Source organism: Thermobia domestica, chromosome 9 (assembly GCF_964235325.1).
Source record: "Thermobia domestica chromosome 9, izTheDome1.hap1.1, whole genome shotgun sequence".
Taxonomy (NCBI): domain Eukaryota; kingdom Metazoa; phylum Arthropoda; class Insecta; order Zygentoma; family Lepismatidae; genus Thermobia; species Thermobia domestica.
Window position 1 is genome coordinate 20,334,397 of NC_137462.1, and position 25,922 is coordinate 20,360,318.

At 36.3% G+C, this 25,922-nt stretch overlaps 2 protein-coding genes across 5 annotated transcripts in view; one reads left to right on the forward strand and one right to left on the reverse strand.

The window, feature by feature from the left end:
- LOC145694448 (DNA oxidative demethylase ALKBH2-like) overlaps positions 1-25,922 on the reverse strand; it is an 859,325-nt gene that overhangs the window by 639,222 nt on the left and 194,181 nt on the right. The window lies entirely within an intron of this gene.
- The window catches only part of LOC145694447 (uncharacterized), a 228,262-nt gene continuing 207,768 nt past the window's right edge, over positions 5,429-25,922 (forward strand). For all 3 annotated transcript variants that reach the window (XM_081770688.1, XM_081770691.1, XM_081770689.1), the window contains exon 1: positions 5,429-5,551. In XM_081770688.1, the coding sequence (XP_081626814.1) occupies positions 5,464-5,551 (88 nt within the window). In that variant the 5' untranslated portion in view covers positions 5,429-5,463. The remainder of the gene's footprint in view (positions 5,552-25,922) is intronic.

The following is a 25,922-nucleotide window of genomic DNA, read 5'->3' on the forward strand; positions in this document are numbered from 1 at the left end:
ACCTAAGAGTGACGGGAATGGTGGAAATTTCATCACGAGGAACTACATAATTTATACATCAATGGTAGAGTGTTCATCTCTGGTGCATGTGGCCCTTGGTTCGACCCCAGCTCGCGCCAAATGAGCTTTATGGTGGACAAAAACCGTGTGCGTGATTTTTCTCCAGGTTCTCCCTTTTCCTCCCACTTTCTTCATTCCATAATTTCCTACATTTGTCATCATCATCGTCTCCTTTAGCCTAGCCGGCATATCCGTGGGACGTTAAGCTTAAAGATTTTATTCCATTTCATAATTTACACAGTTTACCTAACATCGTTAGTGTCATTAAGTGTAGGAGGCTCAAGTGGGCAGATTATGTAGTCAGAATTGAAAAAGTAGAAACGGTTACAAATTTTAACGGTAAATCTAATCGAAAAAAAGAAAACATTAGGAAGACCTAGGTGCAGATGGAAGGACAATATTAAAATGGATCTCGCAGAAATAGGAATACAATTTAGAAACTGGATCAAGTTGGCTGAGCACAGAAGTCAATGGAGAGTTTTTGTGAATGTGGCATTTATTCCATAGGCCATAGTTAATTAATAAGTTACTAAGGGTGTATAAATAAAATGAAGTGACACTACAGGCAGAAGTTTGCTAATGACTTATAGTAATGTATATGCATTTAATATATGTTTTATGGGTAAACTAGTCGTTAGCGGTTTCATTAATTTTATATAGTTTAATAATTATGGCTACTCACAGAGGTGGCCATTCCTCCTTTCCCGAAGCTATTGGGCTCAATCCTCCAATCTTACCTTTCTTCCCCTCAACTTGATGATCCTGCGCTCTAAAATCCGCCTATGGATACTACTAAACAATCAAATATTTGAAAATATTCCAAAAACTTACCCCCAAGAGTAAACCAGCCCCTGTGAACTGGTCTTAGTAGGAACAACTGATGTCATTGTACGGGTTTTAAGGAACATTTATTCACTTCAGTCGTTTTCGAGAAAATTGACCATAAAGAACTTATCCAATACTAAACTACCCCTTCTGGACTTATCATATATATATATCACAGGGTCATTAATGAAACATTGATTTGTGAAATACAGTGAAACCACTGAATAACGGACACCGATGAAACACGATTACTTGTCCTTAAATGAAACATGTCCATTATAGAGATGTTATACAGGTTAGATTACTCACAACTCATGCTGTAATCCTGTGTGGTATATAATTAATGCATTTGTTAAAAATTTAAATATACAGAGGGTAGTATTGAAATTAGGGACAACCACTTTTTTTCAAAAATAAAATATCGAAAAATGAATTTTTCGAAAACGAAAAGCGAATTTTTTTTTTCGAAAAATGAAAAAATTCGGATAACTTAAAATTTTCGAAAAACAAAAATCAAATATTTTTTGAAAAACGAAAATTGGAAAACAGATTTTTCGAAAAAAAAAATTCATCTCTAATTCGAAATGCAGTAATCAGCGTTCATATTTTCAAATTACTGTGGAAATGATGGGAATATTCATCTCTGTATATAAACAAAAGTATCACTTCAGATGTGTTTATATGAAATGCAAAAAAATAATGCAAGTGAAGTAATGTTATTGTCAATTACGCATCATCCCACTATACAAATTCCTTATTTCTCATACTAACCGTATTAAACGAAAAAGTAGGAACATTATCATTTCATATGGAAAAGTTATTGTGAACAGAGAAATTCAAATTCATCTTGCAAATATTTTGTGTGGTGCTTCAACTGGTCATTGACTTATCCACAAAGATTTCGTAAGCAGGAGAACCTCTGTCTACTGTACAGTATCACAGATCTATTTTCAAATTGGAAAAACATTTTTTTTCTGCACTAAATACGTATTAAATAATCCTTGACCGTAAAAGGGAAGGTTCTGCCCCGTAATTAATAATACATATTTTTAATGGAACAAGACTTTCCGTATTATGGGATTTCACTGTATAAATAAAACCGTTGAAAGAATTTTCAAGAAAAACATTTTGAGAAATCACTCTTTATAAAGTTAAAATTTACGTATATTTAGGGAATAGTAAGAAAATTTGAACCTTACCCTGGAGAATCCTATAAAAGCCTTAAAATTAAAATTTTGTCCGAGTGGCTTCTAACAGTATACACACGATAAACCACTACCACATCCTGTTTTAGTAGAAAGATCAGAGAGCAAATTTAATATATTTTTTTTTTGGATGCTTAACTGATTGCAGAAAACTACCCTTCGCTATCTATTACTGTTTTTAGTCTATAGAGACCAATGGTAAAGATATAACTGGTTGATTTCTGCCAATTTCCGTTTGAAAAGAGGTCTAAGAGAGAAGATAGTACCTACTCTTAGAACGATAAACTGATTATATATATATATATATATATATATATATATATATATATATATATATATATATATATATATATATAGAGTCTTGTTATGTCTTATCGTTTTTATTTTATGTAGATAAATATTGAAACCGGAAGTTGTACTGCATTTCTACTGTTTCTATCTTTTAGCAGAGTTTACTGAAACGCACTTTCTCATTATTATCAAGTATTGATTTTCTCAATACTAATGTTACCTAGAGGATAATTCTATAAAACAGGGCTGTCCAAATGGCGGCCCGCCAAACCATTTTCTGCGGCCCACAAAGCTTTCATGATTTACGATTGTTATAACTGATAATATTTTAATTTATATTCATTCATTCTTTTAATGTTTCCACTCTTCTTTCAGAATAAGGCATCCATTTAGCGCTTTTCTACAGCAAGAAGGCTCGGGCATCCACGGCAACACTGAAGTCGGTAATGTAATCGTTGCTGAAAGGAACGATTATTTGAATGAAAGAATATATATTTGATCTAGCTTTTTAAATCAGACCCTTTCTTTCTCGAACTCTGCCTAGAAGCCATAGCGCGCTAGAAATACATTACTTCTTGTGATAAACACAATTTAGCATACTTTCCAAGTTGCAATCGTCTGGCATTTAATTTTTCTGAGTACTGTAGAGAAATCGAGAGTACCAAGAATGGATTTAATGCGAGATTCTCAGATTTTGACAAACTAAAAAACGACATTGCATTATTTATTAATCCATTGACAATAGATATCGAAGAACATCCTCCAAACTTACAGCTCGAACTTTGTGACCTTCAGGCTGACCCATTCTTTCAGACAAGAACAAGGAAAGGAGTAGATTTTTCAGGCTACTTTCTAACAAACGTTTCCCTAACTTTTGTGAGTTGTGTCGGAAAATAGTGTCAATGTTTGGTAGTATTTATCTGTGTGAAAGTGCATTTTCCACCATGAAAATTGTAAAGAATCGCTCCAGAAGCTGCCTTGGAGATTCTTCTCTTTTACATCTTCTGCGGGTTACATCTTTTACAACAAGAGGAATGGATGTAGATACCCCAGCCCTTGTAAACGCTCCTAGTCACCCTCATTAGTCACATTGAATAGGTATGTAATATTTCAAATATATTTTTCTTCTGTAGTGTAATAATAATAATAATAATAATAATAATAATAATAATAATAATAATAATAATAATAATAATAATAATAATAATAATTATTATTATTATTATTATTATTATTATTATTATTATTATTATTATTATTATTATTATTATTATTAGCTGCGGCCCTCCACCTTATTAGTAAAGACGGTTATGGCCCTCAGACTCATTATAATTGGACACCACTGCTATAAAATATTTTAAATCTGCAAATCCTGTTTCCATTTGCGTTATTTGTGGTTGGTTATTCTGAGTTGAATGTTCCTTTCATACAGTGGTGATTTCAGGTTTATCCGCAGGGGAAAAATGAAATGAAATTTTTAGGTTTTACGTCCCACGATTATGCCGGTTAGGCTAAAGGAGACTGTGATGAGGAGAGATGAGTGAAATGGTTGAATGAAGAAAGTGGGAGGAAACGGGAGAACCCCGAGAAAACCCACGAGCACGGTGTTCGTCCACCACAAAATCCACACGGCGCGAGCTGGCATCGAACCAGGGATCCCAAGCACCGGAGGTGAACGCTCTACCACTGAGCCACCGTGCCCGCCTTATCCCCAGGGGACTTTCAATAAACAGGAAAGGAAACTTGGCGTTATGAAAACATCTGTAACTCACATTGATCATGATCGAAGAGAATATTTAATAGTTCCGGGGCGGAATTTCCACCCGGGCTCAGTGGCGGATCTAGCCCGGGGCCGGGGAGCCTAGGCCCCCCAGCTTTTTGAGTGACAAAAATAATTTAATCTATTATTTATATATTTTGAAAGTTTATAGTAAACATGATATACCTATCATTGTTTAGGTTCTGACTGCTCCCCCCTCCCAGTTGTTACCTTCTAGATCCGCCTCTGCCCGGGCCAGCCCTTAATTCAACAATGTTACAAGAGAAATGGATCTACCTGTTTATCGTGGGAGCCGAATCACATACACTTCCACCTGGAATCGAATGCAAATCTCAGCCACGAGGAGCTATCCAGTGTTATTTGTGGTATCACGAAGACAGTGTAGGTTAGTGGTTAGCGACCCCCATTATCGGTATATAGCTAGCCTACGCGTCTTCGGTACGAAATGTGGGTTCCATTTCCTGCAGGAGTATATTTAATTCGGATCCCGTTAAGCTGTGGATCCACATCTCATATACCGTCAGTACGCAAGGAGGTTTCGCGGATTTAACAAACCCCCCTTAACAAGATCTATGAACTTGGGACCTTGAATGCCCCCCTTGACAAACTTCTGCATTCGGTACCGTCCTCAGTGCTCTACTTCAATCCTGCCCAGCCAGTCTTAGCGTTCTTACTTCCCAGTAAGGATGTCCTGCGTTCAAATCTCACAGCTTGCAAATTTAACTCTAACGTTAAAAAAAAAAAAAAAAAAAGATTTTTCCTTAGTTCCTCCAGTCGAATAATAGGTTGTACTTTATAAAGGTCCTGGCCGATTTCTTCCATTCGTTTATTATTGTTAATAACTGTTCGTTGTTCCCGTATAAATTAGCCTTTTAGGCAGTGCCTCGATATTTATGATATAAATAAAGATTCCTCGAAGTCCATGATTGAGAATATCTATTGGTAAAAAGTGTCTTCACAGTCGATTGATTGCATCCAAACTTGAGAAACAAAAGGGAGTCAGACTGTGTGTGTGTGTGTGTGTGAAGGACAAAGGCAAATAGACACAAAAGCAACTAAACTATCTTTTTAAAAAAGGGAGCGGCGTAGTAGGCTATATAGGAACATCATTCGCAGGTACCACCACTGCACCAACCAAAACAAGCCGCCCGCACCGGTACCCTAGTTCCTGAAGAAGTGAGGGCGCGGCAAGGTAAGGTCGTGAGACGCTGAGGGAGGGCAGGGGAGGAAGAGGAGGATTCACAAGACCGTTTCTTTGGAAGCCTGTGTGGCTGTCAGTGTACCGTAGTGAGGCAACCAGCAATGAACGGACGGGCAAGTTTTACAATGGTGGGAAGTGTGCTAGTGTTTCTGATGCTAGCGGTTGCTGTTGCATCACCACATCAGTTGGGTAAGTGAACGAACTCTTCTCAATTTACCACTTAACATCTTCCTTCCTTCAATAGACATCACACTGGACAACAATTGAGAAACAAATACCATTATTGTTGTTTGTTAAGTTTGTTTCTTTTGCGGGAGAACAATGAATGGGAGAAGATGGAGCAAGTTAATTTTTCAAACACTCCAATATAGTCCGGAAATCTTCACTAAAACTGATATTAAGTTAACATACTCGTATATTTAACTTATAATCGTGTTGATTCTTCAATTGAGTGGAGATGTCGTACTGAACCATATTCTTACAAATACACTCATTATTCTAAGCTCTACACGTTAGTTTACATTATTATGGTACTTAAGTAAAATTACAAAGAATGTAAAATTTCCGGGCATAATGTCAATTGTTATTCTACAACTAATGGTACTCCAGTAAAATTTACAAAGAACGTCTGTACAATTACCTGACTTAATGTCATTACTATTCTATAACTAACATAAACACAATAAGTACGGTTTGTATCGACGTAAAAGATCATGGATTTTAATATTAACCATTCTTATTTTGAATATTAAGCCTCTTCTTTTATACTGTGAATCAACTATCACATGGCACACATCTGACAGAAATTTCATTTCCCTGAAAACTCTTTAACAATCCACATTGACCATTCACTTGAGCTGAACTGCATTGGAGTTTCGCATTACTTTCAACAGCGAGCTGTATGAGATATGGGATCAGAATTACATGAACTCCTACTGGGAATCGAACCTAGGTCTTTCGCGCGAAATAAGCTCACTTGCAGTTTGTTAGTACATATAATAAAAATTGACCGGTATATAACTCTAAGCAAATGTTTATACGGCAGAGAACAGAGGCTGCCAACGTTTTCCAACTTGTTTGGAACACCAGATCCATATAAACAAAAACATGAATCTTTTAAACAAACTTGAAAAGTTCGTTACTCAATTCTCTACGTCTCTGTATGTGTGTGTGTGTGTCTGTTATTTGCGAATTTTTCAATTTTGAGCCCTCCATTCGATAAAGCATTAAAAACCGTCTGAGAAAGGGATAAAACTTTTCGGTTCCCGAGATATTAGCCAAAAAAATTCGATTTCCGGAGATTTAAGGAGCCGTATCTCGGGAACCGTAAGTCATAGAGAGATCATATTGGTGTTGATCAATACCTAATAGAATGGTGAACATTTTGGTACCAAATAGTAGTCGGTGGCCACTGGACAACTGGACAACTGGATTTTGGTCAAAAAAGTTCGGATTTCGGGAGATTTAAGGAGCCATATCTCGGGAACCGTGAGTCAGTTTGCTTTTAAAAAATATTGAGCCCTTCATTTTGAGTACGTGTCTTCATAAAACATCATGTAAAACGTTTTAACATAACTCTTAGACAAAACATGTGAAAAAAAAATAGTACTCAAGAAAATTATAAATGGATAGATACATTGCAAGAATTGTTTAATACTTATAAAGTACGTACATAGAACAATTCGTATAAAGCCTGTAGAAGTTAATAACAAAAATTAATTCTTTTTAAGTTCGTTCTGGCAATGCTTTTCCAGCATTTTCAACTGCTTTTTTCTTCAGACTACATTTCAATTGAATAATGTCCATTATCCTTATAAAACATATACTTTTAGACAATAGTATTCAATAGTATTCTTCATGTAACTAAACGTACACTCATGTCCGAAATGACTGTCGCATATCTATAACTGTCTTCTTGTAAGAATATAAATTGACAATGATTTCGCAGGGTACATTTAATACTGATACTATGTGTATAATCGAGAAATGTACATCTGTCGTAAATTTCATAGGAAAATAATTATAAGTACGAAAATTAGAATGAGTAAAACAAAATGTTGGTAAATGGACAAGAAAGTTTTATTTTCGTTTTATTGTTCTTATTTACTGCTCTTTCGACATGAAATTTGCCACATACATGTCTTTGCCGATTATACACATACTAGATACTACTAACATTATAAGAAATACCGGGAGAATTCGTTATCAAATTATATTTCTACAACAACATATTTATAGACATGCGTCAATAATTTTGGACATTTGTATACATAAAAGGATGCTCTGAAGCTAGAATTGGTGGAATTTTCACTCTTTATTTACACATACTCAGTTATAGTAGGTAGCTTTAGTTTTCTTAACAAGGGTCCACGTGTATATGCATACAGCATATCGTGAACAAGAATTTTTAGGAATGATACAAAAAATGGATCAAAAGATCGCAATCTTGATCAATAATTAGTTTTTGGATCAGGGGCCACAAAATTTTTGAACGCCTCTAAATCGAGTTTTCATATTTTCTACGGAATAAGTACATAATACTGAGTTTAGTGATAGTTTGACTACACTGTGTGTAGTTCTCCAGATATAAGACCTACAAAAAAATTTTGATCGAAATATATTGAATCTTTTAATGCAAAAACAAAACAACATAATATGAATAACAGAAGAATATTAGATTTAGGCGCAAATGCTATCATTTAATAGTAGAATTTTTTCCATTTAGGTTTACTTATGCGATCATCTGACAGCTTATCAACTTTCAACTTAAAACTTTAGTGAGTGGTGGATCTGTGAATTTGTCCGACAGTCAGCTCCACTTCTTTCAAAGGCTGTGCACCTGCTTAGACGAAACGGTTTTATACTTGATTTATAACTAACCAACTTTTCTTGCCAGCTGTAAAACTGCGAAAAGCGTAATAGTGGCAATTTTCTTTCATGAATCGAATGCTGCCACTGTTACAAAGGGTTGGTCACTTGTATAACTTCTATATTGCCTTAAGTTCGTTATATTATTTCTGGAACTAATTAAATCATAGTTTACTCACTAAATGTTCAATAATAACACTCAAAATAAAATATATATATTTAAACTGGTGTATTTTCCGAAGATTTTTCTGCATTTACATTTTTATTTTTACAAAATTACTTCTTTATAATTGAAAATACATTCACTATTAATGGCTTCTTTACGTATTATATCAGAACTGTCTAGAAAAATCACGTCTGGCCATAGAAGAAAATGCTATCATGCCTTACCGACTGTTGTCCATATCAACATATACATATTTATAAATGTTATCGTTATTGTCTGGAGAGGACACCAGAAAGATAGGCATACTTTCCCCTCGGATAATGTCACTCGTATATCTTGACATTTGAGGGAAAATTTCGTTTGCTAGTTAATTCATCCTCACCTTTAAACAAAAGGTTAAGATATCTTCTCTTCCATTACTTATGATCTTCCGCTTATCCTCGAACGATCCGGTATGTATCCCAGAAGTATATGAATGCAAGGTTGGGAATCGCTATCAATTCCTGTTCTGTAAACGAGTTATACAACGGCCCAACGTTCATTATGTACAAACAGGGCCGGCTCTATCATATGTGTAACACATACATTGGCAAGACGGCAGGTTTCGAGGGGCAGCAAAATCTGTCATAACTATATTATTTAAAATACATAAATATTTCTTGTTGGAAACAGATTTCATGATGACGGTAGTTAAATTTACTAAGTTAAATTCCTTCTATTTGAATACTACATTTATAAATCATGTTTAGGTAGCATTAGTTTAAGGTCACATGGACAGTGCTAAAGCAAATAATCAAACAAATCTCAGCATGAATTGCTTGATTGTTGTCAAATACAAGAACTCAATTCTCGAACATTAGCGAACACCTCATGACGACAAATTAAGTTGCAGTGATCAGTAACAATAGATCTACCTAGGTATTATTAAAATGAAATTAAATTTGTAGTTTTACGTCCTATGATTACGCACACCGCCCTAAAAGAGAATGATGATTAATGAAAGTGTATGATTACGAAAACGTCGTGGAAAGAGAATGTGGAAGGAAACGGAAGAACACCGAGAAAGTGCAAGGACATGGTTCTGCTCACAATAAACTCACATGATCTAGGATCGAACCACGGACTTCTCGCGCTCTACCACTGAGCCACAGTACCCCCGTCTAATAAGTAAAATTCTACATATCTTGGATTTAAAGAACGAAAAATAATGAAAATGAACGGTGGGAGTTATAAACGTCACTTGGAGTCACCACAAATTCCTCTGTTTATGGACAAGTTTTATTTGTGTACACTTCACAAATAACCTGGCTCCTCTTTACATAAACTAAAAACAAACACGAAGTAAATGTGTATTTGTAAGCACATGGCACATAGTAACCGTTCAACCTACAAACAGAGAAATAAACGTCATCATGGATGGGTAGAAACATATGTCCTTTCCCTTGGCCTTCGCACTAAATTCCCTGACATAATTACAACGTGAGAACTTATTAAGGCTCATTTGCAATTAAAATTACATCTAAACTAAGTTTTATAAACATTCTAATATCCTTTGAAAGAGAGCATATCGGTATCAGTGTTACATCAGCAGAAGATCGCCTCTGGACAATCCACGAATGACACTGAGGACCAAATTCGCACAAAATGTTTTCGTTATTCTATTTAACATTTTGTTTTATGCTTAAACTAACTTTCTTGACCTTTCAGTCCATATAAACAGATCTGGCCGGCCAAACAGCTTCTACTGATTGATACGTGGTCAGCACATCACCTTTAATCCGAGTTATTTCTGGTTAAGACCGTAGTTCAATTCACGTAAATTCAAATAATTAATAATTAATTCAAAATGCTGAACTGCATTTGTTTAACGAAGTTCAATTGTTTAACGAAGTTCAATATAGAGACAGCATGCCATTGAGCTTCTGGAATTATTAATAAGTAGCAGTATCATGTGTACACCACGTGATGAAGTTTGGTTTGTATGACGTGATAGCTTACCAATTAATATTGTAACCGGAAGAGGTAGTAAATATCTGCCACTTCCGGTTTAGAAGAGATATTACAGATATTATTATTATTATTATTATTATTATTATTATTATTATTATTATTATTATTATTATTACTATTATTATTATTATTATATCAAATGCCCGTTCTTCGCACGGGGAAAATAAGTGTAAGAAGTATGAACCGTTTTTCCTCCTTAAGATGCCCATGGAGGATGATGAATTTGGACTTCAAGGCATCGGGGTTTACCTCAGCAATCACGAAAACCATGCATTGGACACTAATACTGTTTTTTATTATTATTATTGTTACATGTCACCCTTCCTCGTCTTTTCTCTTCCTATTGCCGAAAATGTGTTAAGTTAGACCAGGGACTATTCATGTACCAAAAATCTTTAATCGGTGTAGTAATCTAGAAGGACATAGCGAGTAAACATCGTTACATTTTTTCGTATTTATATAGATTATTGGTCTTCCACATATAACTATTAGCATAAAATGAATTCACCTAACTATTAATAATTTCCTTATTACTACACGCTTCTGTAAAAAAAAAAAAAAAAAAAAAAAAATCAAAAAGAAAGCACATAGGCGAAGCCAGTGCTAGTATATACTATTTTAGAATGATTGATCAAGTTTTAAAATAAAACAAACAAATAAAAAAGGATTTCACTTTCAAATTACAAAGAATATTACGTAATTAACAGAACCATCTTCGTATATACTTTTATAGAAGAGGGAGTTTTATGACGGGAAAAAAATCAAGGGTGCCTCGAATCGTGATTAATTAGTGCGTTACCGTGTTTAATAACCCTAATCTTTTTATAGTAGTTACGGTCAATACTGAAAAGAGAAGGAAATATACAATTATAAAGAAACTGCAATAACACCTTAAAATTTTATTATGTATCGAAACTCAGGACGAAAATTGGGACGACAAAGTAACAACAATCAATGGCAAAAGTTGAGTACAATACCGTTCTGGAAACGCACATTTATCCTCAATTAAAGGCTTCAATGTAATGAGGTACAAGCAACTAATCAAGTATATTCCGAAACAGAGGTCTTTCTATGTGGCTACTCTTTGAAATGTTTTATTCATCTTTTTCAAAGTAGATACACCAAGTACCAGTGACACTTGTAAACTGCGTGAACAGTCATCCAAAAATCCATTTTCTTACATGTTGAGGCCATTAAATGTGTAAATCCATTGAAATCTCAATTTCAGTTTTTTTTTTCTCGATTACTATACTTCTTTCTCTTCTACCGTTCCTCGAAAGTACAAATGGTAAGAACAGAGAAAAATAAAAGAAGGTCATATCACTCTCACAAGATACATTCGCAAAGTGCCCCCTCGGGATCTGTGTAAAATTGGTTCAAATGCAAAGTTCTCCGCCGCCTAAATGTATTGTGCTAATTTTAGCACTCCATAGCTTACTTTCCATATTTATGGGTCTTCATATATCCGGAATTCAATCATACACTACTATAACACTCGGACAAAAAACTACTTTCAGTTTCTTTAGATGTAACTGGACATGAATATGGGCATATGCAAAACAAATTGGTTCAAGTACTGCTTCTCTGACACATGTTACCCACCATGTTGGATCCGCCATCTTGGATTCAACTTTCGGTTTTTCAAATGGGAATAGGTGCAAGTGATACATCAAATTCATGTACAATTTTCTCGCGTACTGAATTTTCTTCGCTTGAAAACGATGTATAGCACGTAAGGTAAATATGGATAGAACATTGTCAAAAGTCAAGTGGTAGGATTTTAATTTTGGGTTGGCCCGCTCCCTCGCGTATGGATACATAGGCCTATACACATTTGGTTAATTAATGACAGTAGGAAATTACTTTTTACAGTAATGCTTGATGTTATTTGTTAAATATATCTACCATTAATATAAATAGTGGAGAATATATTTATTCTTTATTGTATCTTTTAGCGTTTACATATTTTTCAAAATTTTTGGGTAGACCCATGCCTACCCGGCCAATCCGCCACTCGTAAAATCAATAACAATGATAAAGTACATACATCTCCTGCGAACTACCCAAGGCGCCCCAAGCGGAGGTTACGTGCTTGAAATATCTCACATCTGGATTTTTAATCTGCAGACTCGATTTAGCACACAAAATGACTTTTGACCTGATCACGTGATAAAGTCTGATCCTTATGGCAAACCGGATACACAATTTCTATCTTACAAATTTCAACTCTTTATTCTGCAACTGCCAAATAAGAGAAAATACTTAAGTTAGAGGAGTAAAATTCAGTAGTTAAACCAGGGATGCAAATAAGCAAAAAAAATTTTTACTCGCTCAAGAAAAATGCTGCTAGCTCACATCCCACAATAGAAATCATTTATACACCTTCGGCATGATATTAAATACTTGCTCGCACCGATAAAACACTCGCTCCGGGAGAGTGGTTATTTGCATCCCTGAGTTCAACTCTCAATTAAAACAAAGAGAATACATGTTCGATAAGTCAGCTTTTAATTAGAAAATTAAACAATTTCTATAAAATTTAAATTTCCAATTTTTTATACAGAAAAACTTTATGTGAGTTAAGAAGTCTGGTACAAAAGCTTCTAAATGAAATTAATCGAAAACCTGTTAGAGTCCTTTCAAAACTTCTACTCCTAAAGAGAACAATTTACAGTATTAACATTTTCGATTCTTTATTTAGAAAGTGCTTAATGCGAATATTTGTTTAAGTTGGAGGCGTGAAATTCGATATATAAACAAATAATAAAAACTGAGTAAACATACTTAGCAGTGTTTTCGACATTTCCGCTTAAAAAACGGGGGGGGGGGCAACTTTTACAATATTTAAATTTCCTGTTTTATATTCATTAAAGTTTATTTTCATTATATCCCGTGTGACGAATGCGTACTTCTGTTTGTTATATTATATTCATTCGTCGTTTGCTTTAGTAAACATGTTTAAATAAGCTCTAACTGTCGGACTTCATTTGGTGGGAAGCTAGAAAGTCGTCTGAGGGGCCGGGCACCCATGTGCCCCCCGCCCCATGTTTATGCTTCTAAATAGATAGCTAGACTGATGGGGTTCATCCGTTAACATCTTCACAGATGACCTTGATTGGATCGCAGGAATCTTGGACGCCCTTTTTAGAAACAGTTTTAAATACCGCAGGATAACTTAATGATTCAAGAATCATCATTGAAATTATTAACGTGACTCATCTCAGAGGGGGCGCGGTGGCTCACTGGTAGAACGTTCACCTCCGGTGCTTGGGGTTCCTGATTCGATCCCAGCTCGCGACGTGTGGACTTTGTGGTGGACAAACACAGTGCTCCAGAAACACGGTGGACAAACAATTGGGTTTTCTCGGGGTTCTCCTGTTTCCTCCCACTTTCTTCATTCCACCATTTCATTCATTTCTCATAATCACCGTCTCCTTTAGCCTAACCGGCATAATCATGGGACGTAAAACTCAAAGATTTCATTCAACTTATCTAACGGTTGAAAAGCCCTGATCTATCGTTTAAACTCCACGTCATTCCCTACCCCTATGCAACATGTACGACAGCAAAGAATTGTTGGTTGCCTATTATAAAGTATATGTAACGTTTCTTAACTGCAAAAAAGTACTTAATCTTTTAGTTCGCGCGATCCTTTGGAAATGTGATAGAAGATACCTCGCCTTGACTAATTTGGAAAGTATATTGTGTTATCTGAAGCATGTTAAATAGACAGGATTAGTAAGTCAATACAGAAATAGTAGTTGATCAACTTTCCCCTGTATTTACAAATTGGGTATATGCATGGTTGGAAATCAGGTTGCTGGAATCGATTTCTGATAGGGTCATCTTCCTCGGATACAAATCCGGATAGTAGTTCTGTCCAAGATTCTCTCTTTTAAAGCCCCGGTATCGAAAAGGGACATTAACAATCCAATGCAATAAGCAATACGCTATCAAAGTAGATTCCTTAGCTTGTTGATGAATTTTCTTGGATAACATTACTAATGAAAATACAAAATGCAGATGGATGGGGATGTTAAAAAGGAAAAGTTTCTATATACACATAAGATTACTATTTATCCATCTCAGTATCACTCATTCAAATATATATATATATATATATATATATATATATATATATATATATATATATATATATACCAATATTTTTCTATATTAAATCAGAAAATGATATAATAATTTTCAGTAATTTAACATTAACATTAATAATAAATAAATAAATAAATAAATAAATAAAACATCCAAACATCCAACATGGTTTTCAAAGAAAGAAATAAAAAAAAAAAAAAACCGAATATCCTGTTTCCATGCTGTAAATGGCACGTGTAATTACAGGTTGAAATTCTTCAGAAATAAATACACGTGCTATTTTTTTATATATATATATAATTGTTGGTGTGCTTATATGAAAGAATCTGTAACTATTCATAAATTCACAATCAGCTTATTAAATACAAAGCAAATTGAATTTTAATTGCTACAGCCACGCATTTCCTTCCTCTTTCCGAGGCACAATCCTAAACTTTTATGCTTAAAAGTATAATTTTCTTCTCGACGAATTAAAATAGAAACATAGTAATTTACTACACATGTATTTTCTTTGTTTACAGTTAATTAATTTAGACGTTAGTATTAGTTGCTTCACACGAAAGAAAGAAAAAGAAAAAAAATAGCACATGCAAACCGAAAGTTAATAATTACATTTAGTTTAATATAATGGGTTTAATTTACGGTGCAAAAGAACATTAGTTTTTCTAATCAGAAGAACTGTTGTAATCTATGTTAAGGCCAGATTCTTGATGCTATAGAATTAAATGATTGATTGATATCTACGTCCCTTGTCAACAGCGAGGCTATATAAGACAAGACTTATAGTTTAAACTGGGATCTGTTCCACGGGAGTACGTTTGATGTTCTCCCACCAGGATCGAACTTGGATCTCGTACAGGGACCGCGGAACCTCAGTGGTAGAGCGTTCACCTCTAGCGCGTGGGGTCCCTGGTTCGATCCCAGCTTGCACCAAGTGAGCTTTGTGGTGGACAAACACCGTGAGTTTTTTCGGATTTCTCCCATTTCCTTCCACTTTCTGTATTCCACCGTTTCATTCATTTCCCATCATCACAGTCTCCTTTAGCTAGCCGGCATACGCGTGGGACGTAAAACTGAAAAATTTCATTTAATTTCACTTTTGGATCTCGTGCACAAAAGTCAGGTGCCAGCAACAAGATCCAGTGATTGATACTTATGGACAGGTTAAGCATAACGTACTTCCGACAGTATTTATTATTCATTTGTTTCCGCTGAATTCCAAAGGGTCAGCTGCACATAGAACTTACAATGGTTGTTGCAAAGACTTATAAATATTAAAATGAAACAGAGAATTTAACTTTTTGTTTAACTTTCTGAAAAAAAAAAAAAAATGAAAGAGCATATAAATCAACGACAAGCAAGTAACGAAATATATTTATATCTACAGATATTATTATTATTATTATTATTATTATTATTATTATTATTATTATTATTATTATTATTATTATTATTATTATTATTATTAAAGATTCTGTCTTTTGTCAGGTCCTCAGATTAATGAGTTGTTTTATTATTATTTTAGGTTTGGGCTTGGTAATGTTTCTTCCGCGTTTCTCGATCTTCAGCTTTCTCTTTTAACTCCCAATATTTTCTTCTATTCTTCAAATAATCGATCAGTTATGTACTTCTCCTTCCTCTTGCTCGTTTTCCTTCCACCTTTCCTTCTATGGCGGTATGTAAAAGACAATTTCTTTGCAAGATGTGGCCTTCCTACGAAGGATGCGGGCTAAAACTGTCCTCTTCTCTCCTACCCGTTTAAAAAATTGTTTGTTACTCTCTTTGTCCATTTTATCTTTTCCATCTTCTTCCAACATGACATTTCGAAATTATTTAAAAATTTCTTCTCTAATCTCCGTAATGTCTAAGTCTCTGGACCATACAGTCCAATACTCCACATGTAACACCTGATTAACTTCCTCCTTAGTCCAATATTAAGCCTACTATTCGGTATGATCTTTTCTTGTTGAATGCTTCTTTGGCTATGACAATTCTTGACTTAATCTCTTTGGTGCAGCAAGCGTCTTTCGTCAAAGTGCTTCCCAGCTATTTAAAATTATCGACCTCTTTAAGCTTTTATTGTTATACTCTGACCCGTAAGCAAGGGCGTCCATCAGGGAGGGCAAGGTGGGGCGCTCGCCCCCTAGAGGAAATTGTACTTCGGAATATCGAAAACCCAATAGAATTTTAGAATAGTTACATTAAAATTTGAAACTATATTTGAAATGTCGCTTATAATTGCCCCCCTTGGAAACCACAACATGGGCGCCCTTGCCCGTAAGAGTGCGATTTCACGGGATATCTAGGTATATGCAAATAAAGCGAAATACACACCGACCAATGCTTTCTTTCCCTAGCAGACGTATTGTTTGGAACCGATCAAAAGAAAAGAAATGAAATGAAATCTTTAAGTTTTACGTCCCACGATTATGCCGGTTAGGCTAAAGAAGACAGTGATTATGAGAAATGAATGAAATGGTGGAATGAAGAAAGTGGGAGGAAACGGGAGAACCCCGAGAAAACCCACGAGCACGGTGTGTGTCCACCACAAGGTCCACACGGCGCGAGCTGGGATCGAACCAGGGACCCCAAGCACCGGAGGTGAACGCTCTATCACTTAGCCACCGTGCCCCCCTGACAAAGTGAGTTTTTGATACTTGTACTTATGTTGAGAGCGGAAGTGACGAAATCACTTCACTCATCCACAGTAGTCAGAGTACCTAAAGGCGAAGGAGTAAACGAAACGTAATTATCCAGTGTTAAATACTTGATATCTGTAATGCTAACTTTCAACATATACCCTTTTCAACCAAAGGGGGAGGAAACTCGCCATCTTACTTCTGCTGCTAACAGTAGCTCCATCTAGCTATGCCAAATAAATGGACTTCGAGCAGAAACACATGGCAATTTACGGTATGTACAGAAAAAAAGTACCACTCAACTTCTTGGTACTGTTGTCCTGTATTATTACTCACATATGAAACGGTAAATAAACGTAGCGTGTACTGTTAATAAAGATTTACTTACATTAATGGAGGAAGGTCTTTTCCGGAAGCATATTACCAGTTTCACCCTTCAGCTTTTAACTACTGTTTTATCTGCGACAGATCAATTCCGTGTAAAAACTGTCAAATCAAGCACATTTTTTCCCAGACTTGGGACCTGTGATTGCTTTCGTTTTCTCTCCTTTTACTTCAATCGTTGCATCCTGTTCTTTGTTCATATTATATACAGTTCTTCGATCTTTATAATTTACTTCTGATTCCTTCAGAATCTTGAAGCTTTTGTTCCAGTCTGCATTATCAAACGCTTTCTCCAAATTCACAAATGTTTCCTACGTTGCTTTTTCCATTCGAATTCTTTCTTCTGTCAATCGTTTCAACGTGACTATTGCTTTCCGCATTCTTCCGGTATTCTTTCTGAAATCAAATTTGTCCTGCGTTACGAAAAGCAAGTTTCAGTGTTATCACTAAATCTTTATCGTAACAAAAATCCACCTTTGGGTTTATGAAAACGTCCGATTTACAGGGCTATACGATGACTATCCAGAAAGTGGCAGACGTTTTTTCCTACTGCGGTAGTGATTGGGGTTAGAGACAATTTTCGTGTCAAAACGTTGCCACACTCAGTAGGCATCCAGCTGATGTAGTGTGAGGACTATGACGCTCTTTCTGTGCCCTCTGTGACGTGCTGCAACATTAAAGCCCACCTCCTGTGGAGTGCGTTCTGTGATTAAGTTTTTGTTGGCAAAAAACCACAAGCCAATTGAAACCCATCGCCAAACAACCCCATCAGGAAGTCGCGTTAGGAAAGAGGGATTGCCGCCGGAGGCAGCCGGCGCCCGTCCGTGGCGGCACGACGACCTTCTTGTTCAAAGTTGCCGACCTTTTGCCGAGGCGGCAAGCGGTCGAAAATCGTAAAATAAAATGCCCTTTACCGACTCTTTGCCGACTGTTGCCGACCGTCAGAGTCGGCAAAACAGTCGGAAAGGCCTGTTTCCGACCCTCTGCCGACTCCTTATGCCGGTCTCTTTTCGCCGGCGGCGCCGGCGCATTTAATGCTCATTTCCTGCTCATGCCGACTCTGACGCAGAAACTATTCGTCGCGGTCGAAAATCGCGCGGAATCCGATCGCGGCATCTGGTCGGCATGGACAAATTGTGCGACAATAGGCGGCAGGATCCTGATGGGGAAGCGCCGGGGACAACATAGCGCGGTGTTTTTTTTTTCACGACAACGCACTTCCATATCGGCCAAGCGTACCCAAGAGCTCTTGGATGGGAGGTGTTTGATCACCCACTATACAGCCCGGACTTGGCGCCAGGCGACTAATACCTCCTCCCAGTGATAAAGACATGGCTCGATACACAATGCTTTGATACTGACGCCGAATTGCGTGCAGGTGTAAGCCAGTGGTTGAAGTCGCAGAAACTTGTGCCACGATATGATATGTGAATTAATTTTCATGGCGATTATGTGGAAAAACAGCTTACGAGTGTAGCTTTGAAGTGTATATAATACAATTTGGTTTGTTCATTCTGCTAATTCTTTTTATTTCAAAACGTCTGTTACTTTCTGGATATCCTTCGTATAATAATGTCTACTGTATGAAATTAAGCCTTTCATCGAATTAGAGAACTGAGCCGCAGGGTATGTTTCTATTGATATTTACATATAATAAATGTGTTTTTACGACATTCGTTACATCAAATGTTACTAACTTGGGAACTGATTATAGTGGTTCTTATTATGTTTATGGATAAATGGTACCTATTAACCTTTTAAATGATAAAATGTCACTTGATATGTCACTTCTTAAATGCAGTACTGTTTATCAGATTTTCTTTTCTAAAAAAATTGCTACTTCATGACCTTTCAGCTTGTCTGCAGCTATTAAACCGGAGTTAAAGTAACCATCGACGACTAAGAATCTATATATTAAAATGCTAGGTTTATATGTTGGTCTCCAATCCTTTCGACAATTAGATCTGGAAAACCACAAGTGCTAGAAACGTGCAGTTTTCACACTGGTTGATTCTAAATTTTGTGTAGATTGTCCAGTTCTCATTCAAATTTTCAACAACCGTGGCATTATTGTTCTATTCAACATTTTAGGGACCGTTTTGAGCCCATAAGATTAACATTGTTACAGGCCGAAACTACAGTGCTAGGCAACCAGTAGAGAAGTTACGTATGGCGGGTTGACGGACATTGCAGGCGCTTTGCTTAAATTGAGTTGAGTTTGAGTTTAACGTCCCGTTCAGCAGCGAGGCTATATGAGACGTGGACCTACTGATTAACGTGGAATCCGAACCACATGAGCTCCCGCCGGGAATCGAACCCGGATCTCCCACGCCAATTTGCTTAAATTGAAAATCAAAACTAGTGGTGGGCACAAAAACCGGTTTTCCGGTTTTTAGAAAAACGAAACCGGTTTTTGAAAATTTCCAAAATACTGGTTTCGGTTTTCCCCAAAACCGGTTCGGCTTTCACCGAAACTGGTTATCGGTTTTGACCAAAACCTGTTCGCTTTTTCACCGGATCTAGTTTCGGTTTTCTTCAAAACCGGTTCCGGTTTTATCCAAAATTTGTTCTATTTCTGACCAGAATAGTGTTTCGTTGTTCTCCGGAAACCGAATCCGTTTCCACAGAAATAGTTTTGTCTGTTTTCCAAAGGGTTTCACGGAAACCAGTTTTGGTGAAAACCGAACCGTTTTTTGGAGAAAACCGAAACCGGTTTCGATGGAAAAACCGAACCGTTTTTTGGAGAAAACCGAAACCGGTTCTGGTGAAAAACCGAACCGGTTTTGGAGAAAACAGAATTGCCGGTTTTTCGATTTTTGGTTTTTTCTAGGAATCGGTATCCGGTTTTTTTTATAAAAAGCGGTTTTGCCCATCCCCAATCAAAACCTATTGCATGCAGGCAACTTCAAAGACCTCAAGAGACGCAATGAGGCGTACTCAGACGATATGGATTTATTAAAAAAATATTTCCATTCACAGTGGGAAGGGGATTTATGGTCATAACAAAACGATGAGCTGAGTAGATAGCGCAGGTTCAGCTAGCACTTTTAGTACTAGGCTAGTCGACAAAGCGTTACCCCCCACAGCGAACGCGGCCTAAGTGGCTACACGGTAATTTTAGTTTCACCCAAGTTGTAAATTATACAATGAGCCAGTCAGGGTTTCCAGGTCTTTTTTCATTTCCCGCGCCAGAAGTGGTAGACCTGGATTCGATTCTAGGCAGGAGCTTATGTGGTTAGGGTCCCACGTTGAGCTGTAGTTCACGTCTGATGTAGCCTCGCTGATATAGTCGAAAGAGACGGAGCAAGAGGCATTTGTTTTTAAAGATATCCTCTGTATCGAAAACAAATATTAGACCCCAATCAATAAATTCCAACATTTACACTACTTTATACTTTACTAGCTATGCACGTGCCTTTGGAGAATGGGGTTCCGGATTCGAATCCTGTGGGAGATCATTGAAAAGTTTCAGCGCATAAAGGTAGTTTAGATTCCACCTTAAACTGTAGGTTCACATCTTGTATAGCTTCGGTGCTGAAAGGACCGCTAAATTCCAAGCCACCAACTATAAAATTTACATCATGATATTTTTAACTAATTCTCTGGTTTAATCTTTTAATTTTTTTCCTCATGATTTTGGCTTCTTCTGAAATTCCTACCCTCTACCAATTTTAGCACCTTAGTTTCAGTTTCAGAACAAAGTTGATAAAACACGAGCAGTTACAGTTAAAATAAATAAATAAAATAAAATAAACATATCTTTCCCAGGAATATTTCTAAGCTGCATGGAAAGAAATGTCTGGAAACTGAAACATTATGTGTTTGTTTTACAAAACTAAGTTTCGAAATAATTAGGCAACGTAGTTTTTCGGTCATTTCAAAGACTGGAAAGAGAATAAGATGTATTGAATCCCAATTTAAAATTATGGTCTTTGCTGTTTAAAACATTTTCGATATACCTAAGTACCAAACTATTAGAGGTGGCATTTTTCGCCTTTCTACTGTGCACACATCTATGGCTTAGACCATCTAAGGGCAATTGTCCCATCATCTAACATATCCACCCCATAAAATGACGCATAGACGACCCTGGCCCTTTCGAGCTGTTGCGCCTTAAGGTTTGGTATATATTAGGTATATTGGAAGTTGGCACAACTTTAACAAAGTATTTATTATTATTATTATTATTATTATTATTATTATTATTATTATTATTATTATTATTATTATTATTATTCATAGTGAACATACAATTTGGCTCGATGTAGCTCTACATAACAGTATTAAATGAAATCATAAAATAAGAATATTCTTACTTTCTTCATTCTGAGAATTCTGTTCCATTCCCTCCTAGTCTGGAACAAATATCGCAGCCACTTCTCTCCACATTTTTATTTTAAAGTCACGATTCATGTAGTTCGGATCTCTTAAATCATATAGGCATGGCCTATTTTGTATTTCGATTATAAACGCCTCTGTGTTAAACACACTAACCATGACTGGATATGTACACAGGACACGTTTTCAAACACAACTGAAAATTTCTCTTTGTGATTACACTTGTGGTTATCTGTTTGGGGGTGGAGTTCGAGCTTCGGAGATAGGGGCTCAAATTCAAGTTATTTCGTTGTTTCATCTTTTGCCTAAAGCCAAATATTTTGCTTATAGATTACCATGGCACCAGCTAAGTGTCAATCAAGTGTATCACGAGAAGTCACCCTATTGTGTTACATAGATTTTTCTGTGATTAGCTAATTTTCGGAATTTCCTTCTATTTTTGTGAATTTTCTTTTGTTATACACACAGATACTTTATAACAGCAGAGTTCCAATCTCTGCACAAAGCGTCTTCCAAGCAGCTGTTTCTTGTTACAATCCCCTTGCCTGGCAACACGTCTTTCCTTTCTGTCCTTCCTTTTGAAATCTTTTAAACAGCAGGCGGTCTATTGTTCCGACCTGCACCAAATACGCTCGAGCCGGCGTTTTCTCAGCGATTTTATTGCTTTCGCGTTCATGTTTAGCCGCTCAGATTTAAATACATGGTCAGCGTATTTCAAGCATACGCATGAGCAATAAATGCGCTTTGCGATCGCTTCGCCCACTTATAAAATACTCTACAAGGAATAATGTTATTTCTAGTGCATTTTACAGAAGTGTTCTTTTAAAAAAATACGGGGTGTTCAAATTTCAATGTTACTTTTAATTTGTTACATAAAATACAAAATGGAAAAGTGGAAACTTTAAAATTGGTATAAAAAGAATATCTGTTTCGGATAACAATGGAAAATGGTGTCAGACAAGTGGCCCCTTCTAAAATTGCGGCACGCAATCAGTTTTTGTTAAAATTTTCAATGACATTTGCGATTAAACGCACAATTACTGTCCGTAAGGTCTTGAATTGTCTGTGGCCTCCCTACATTATGTGACATGTGACCTAACACCTGTAGATTTTTCTGTGGAATTATTTGAAAGAACAAGTATATGTCAACAACCCACAAACGTGTATATATACCGTATTTTACTGACTATAAGACACACTTTTTTCTTCGAAAAAATTGCCTCCAATATTCAGGTGTGTCCTATACTCGAAATTAATATTAATATTCCAGTATTTGATTTAAAATTCCCGCCAGTCTTAAAAATGGCCATATATTCGATGCCGCGGGAAACCTATCTCTATCTGGCAACATTGGGTTCAACTGGCAACAGCAGTGCATCGATGCGACGAACATGAGTTGCAGGGATTCACGAGCTTGCTAACATTTGCTAATAAAAATGTTAAAAATATTACGGCATTAAAAAAAATGCTTAAAAATTAAGGTACGTCTTATAGTCCGTAAAATACGGTATATACGAAATCTGAAAGCATTGGGCACTGTTGGGGAAAGAGTGCCCAATGCTTTTAGTCATAGTTCCATTCTCAACTTTAGGAAATGCTCCCCTTTCTTTTGGTCTTTGTTCCATTCTCAATCTTAGGGAAAGCGCCCAATGCTTTGAATCTTAGTTCCATTCTCAACCTTAGGAAGAGCACCCAATGCTTTTAATCTTTATTCCATTTTCAATCTTAGGAAAAGTGCCCAATGCTTTTAGTCATAGTTCCATTCTCAACCTTAGGAAAAGTGCCCAATGCTTTTAGTCATAGTTTCACTCTCAACCTTAGGAAGAGCGCCCAATGCTTTTAATCTCAGTTCTATTCTATATCTTAGGAAGAGCGCTCAATGCTTTTAATCTTAGTTCCGTTCTGAACCTTAGGAAATGCGCCCAATACTTTTAGTGTCATAGTTCCATTATCAACCTTAAGAAAAACGCCCAATGCTTTTAGTCATAGTTCCATCCTCAACCTTTGGAAGAGCACCCAATTATTTTAATCTTAGTTCCACTCTCAACCTTAGGAAAAACGCCTAGTACGTTCATCACTAAAGATATAAGAATTATGGCTACTGATTGATAATTTAATTAAATACAGTTGTTTTCTTTATTTTCAGAATACGTCTTACTTAATCATTAAAATGGTAAGGAGTTTATCGGATTGAACGCTACTTGACCTCTGAACACCACCTACTCTTCAACTTTTCTGTGCGACAAAAGTTTCGACACGGTTTGGTTTTCTTGGATATAAACTTTCAGCTAATACTAGTATTTGATATATTGACTGATTAGAGTTTAATGGGTATGTCAGCAGCGAGGCTAGTTCTCCCAGTCACGAAATAGCGGTATTTGATTGTATGGGGTTACATAGTTAGAGTACCTGCGTTTAACGCTCGATTCCCACTAGAAACTTCCGAGATTAGCCCTCTTTGCTGGTCTAGTGGCTAGCGCGTGCGCTTGTAGTGCACGTGATCCCGGGTTCGATTCCCGGTGGAAGAACACAAAAATTTAATTTCACGATAATCCACTTTCATTAATCATCCATTTCGTTTAACCTAAAGGGCTTAATGGCGGAACGTTAAACTAAAATTCTATTAGTGTTAATTTGCTTACAAGATTTAAGTCACTTAAAATATGAAATTTCTGGTTTTGGAGAATTTAATCAATTAGCACTTCACTGTCCGCTACACTTGAGTGTAAAAGGACATATCGGACAACATAGCGTTATTTTTTTCCACTAGTTGAGCTAAAAGTTACACATGTAGATCACTAAAATGTTCAATAAGAATTATAACTATAGATAAAAGCGAAACAAAGTTATGTTGAGGGAGTAGATTTTTCAATTTTCAGATTACTGTGCTAATAAAGGGAAATGCTCTTCATAAACGAAGGAAACCATTTAGAAAGATAATATTTCTGAGCATTACCTTCAGTGTTAATTAGTAAGAGTTCTAAAGGAAGAGTTCCCTACATTTAATGAGCATTTCCTGTTTCTAACCAAACCATGTCTGTTCCCAACTAAACATAGCTGTTATCTTTCCTCTACAATAATAAAATAATAATAATAAAATGAAGGAAGTATACGTAAAAGTCGCTAGTTGTAAACAGATTCACTTATTTAAAATCACTTAATGGAAGAACCGCTTGGTATTTACCGTTTTGTCACGTGTGTAAGTCACATTTTTGAGCTTCAAAAATCGAGGGCGGGGCTTATACACGCGAATGATAATAGATACGTAAATCCAACATCTGTTATTCGATATATGTGTATTTAAAGTATGTGTTAATATTGTTGTTGGGTTAACGATGCCTGTAATTCATTTAAATGACAGTAGCTAGTGGATACTTTCAAATATCTAGGATCAATATTAACAGACCAAAACCATATTTACGAAGAAATTAAATGTCGATTGAAAGCAGGAAATTCGTGTTATTATTCAGTTCAAAATCTTTTGTCGTCGCGAATTCTGTCGAGGAATTTGAAGCTTAAAACATATAAAACGATAATAAGGCCTGTTGTTCCGTATCGTTGCAAAACATGATTGCTTACTCTGAGGGAAGAGCGTAGAATGAAAATATTTGAGAATGAAATCCTGAGACGAGTATTCAGACCCAAGAAGAACGGGAATGGCGGAAACTTCATAACAAGGAACTAAATAATTTATACCGCTCACCAAACCTTGTTAGAGTCATCAAATCTAGAAGGCTCAGGTGGGCAGGTCACGTAGCCACAACGGAAGAAAGTAGGAACGCTTTCAAAGTTTTAATTGGAAGTTCAATTTAGGGATGGTATCGAGACGAGACGAGACGAGACTTTGTACAGTCTCGGTCTCGTCTCGGTTGATAAATAACGGTCTCGATCTCGGTCTCGTCTCGAGTAAAAAATCACCGTCTCGGTCTCGGTCTCGTCTCGGTCGACAGATGCTTGTCTCGATCTCGGTCTCGGTCTCGAGTACCAAGTCTCGGTCTCGTCTCGAAAGTCTCGATAGTCTCGAAATAAATAGCGTGAAATTAAA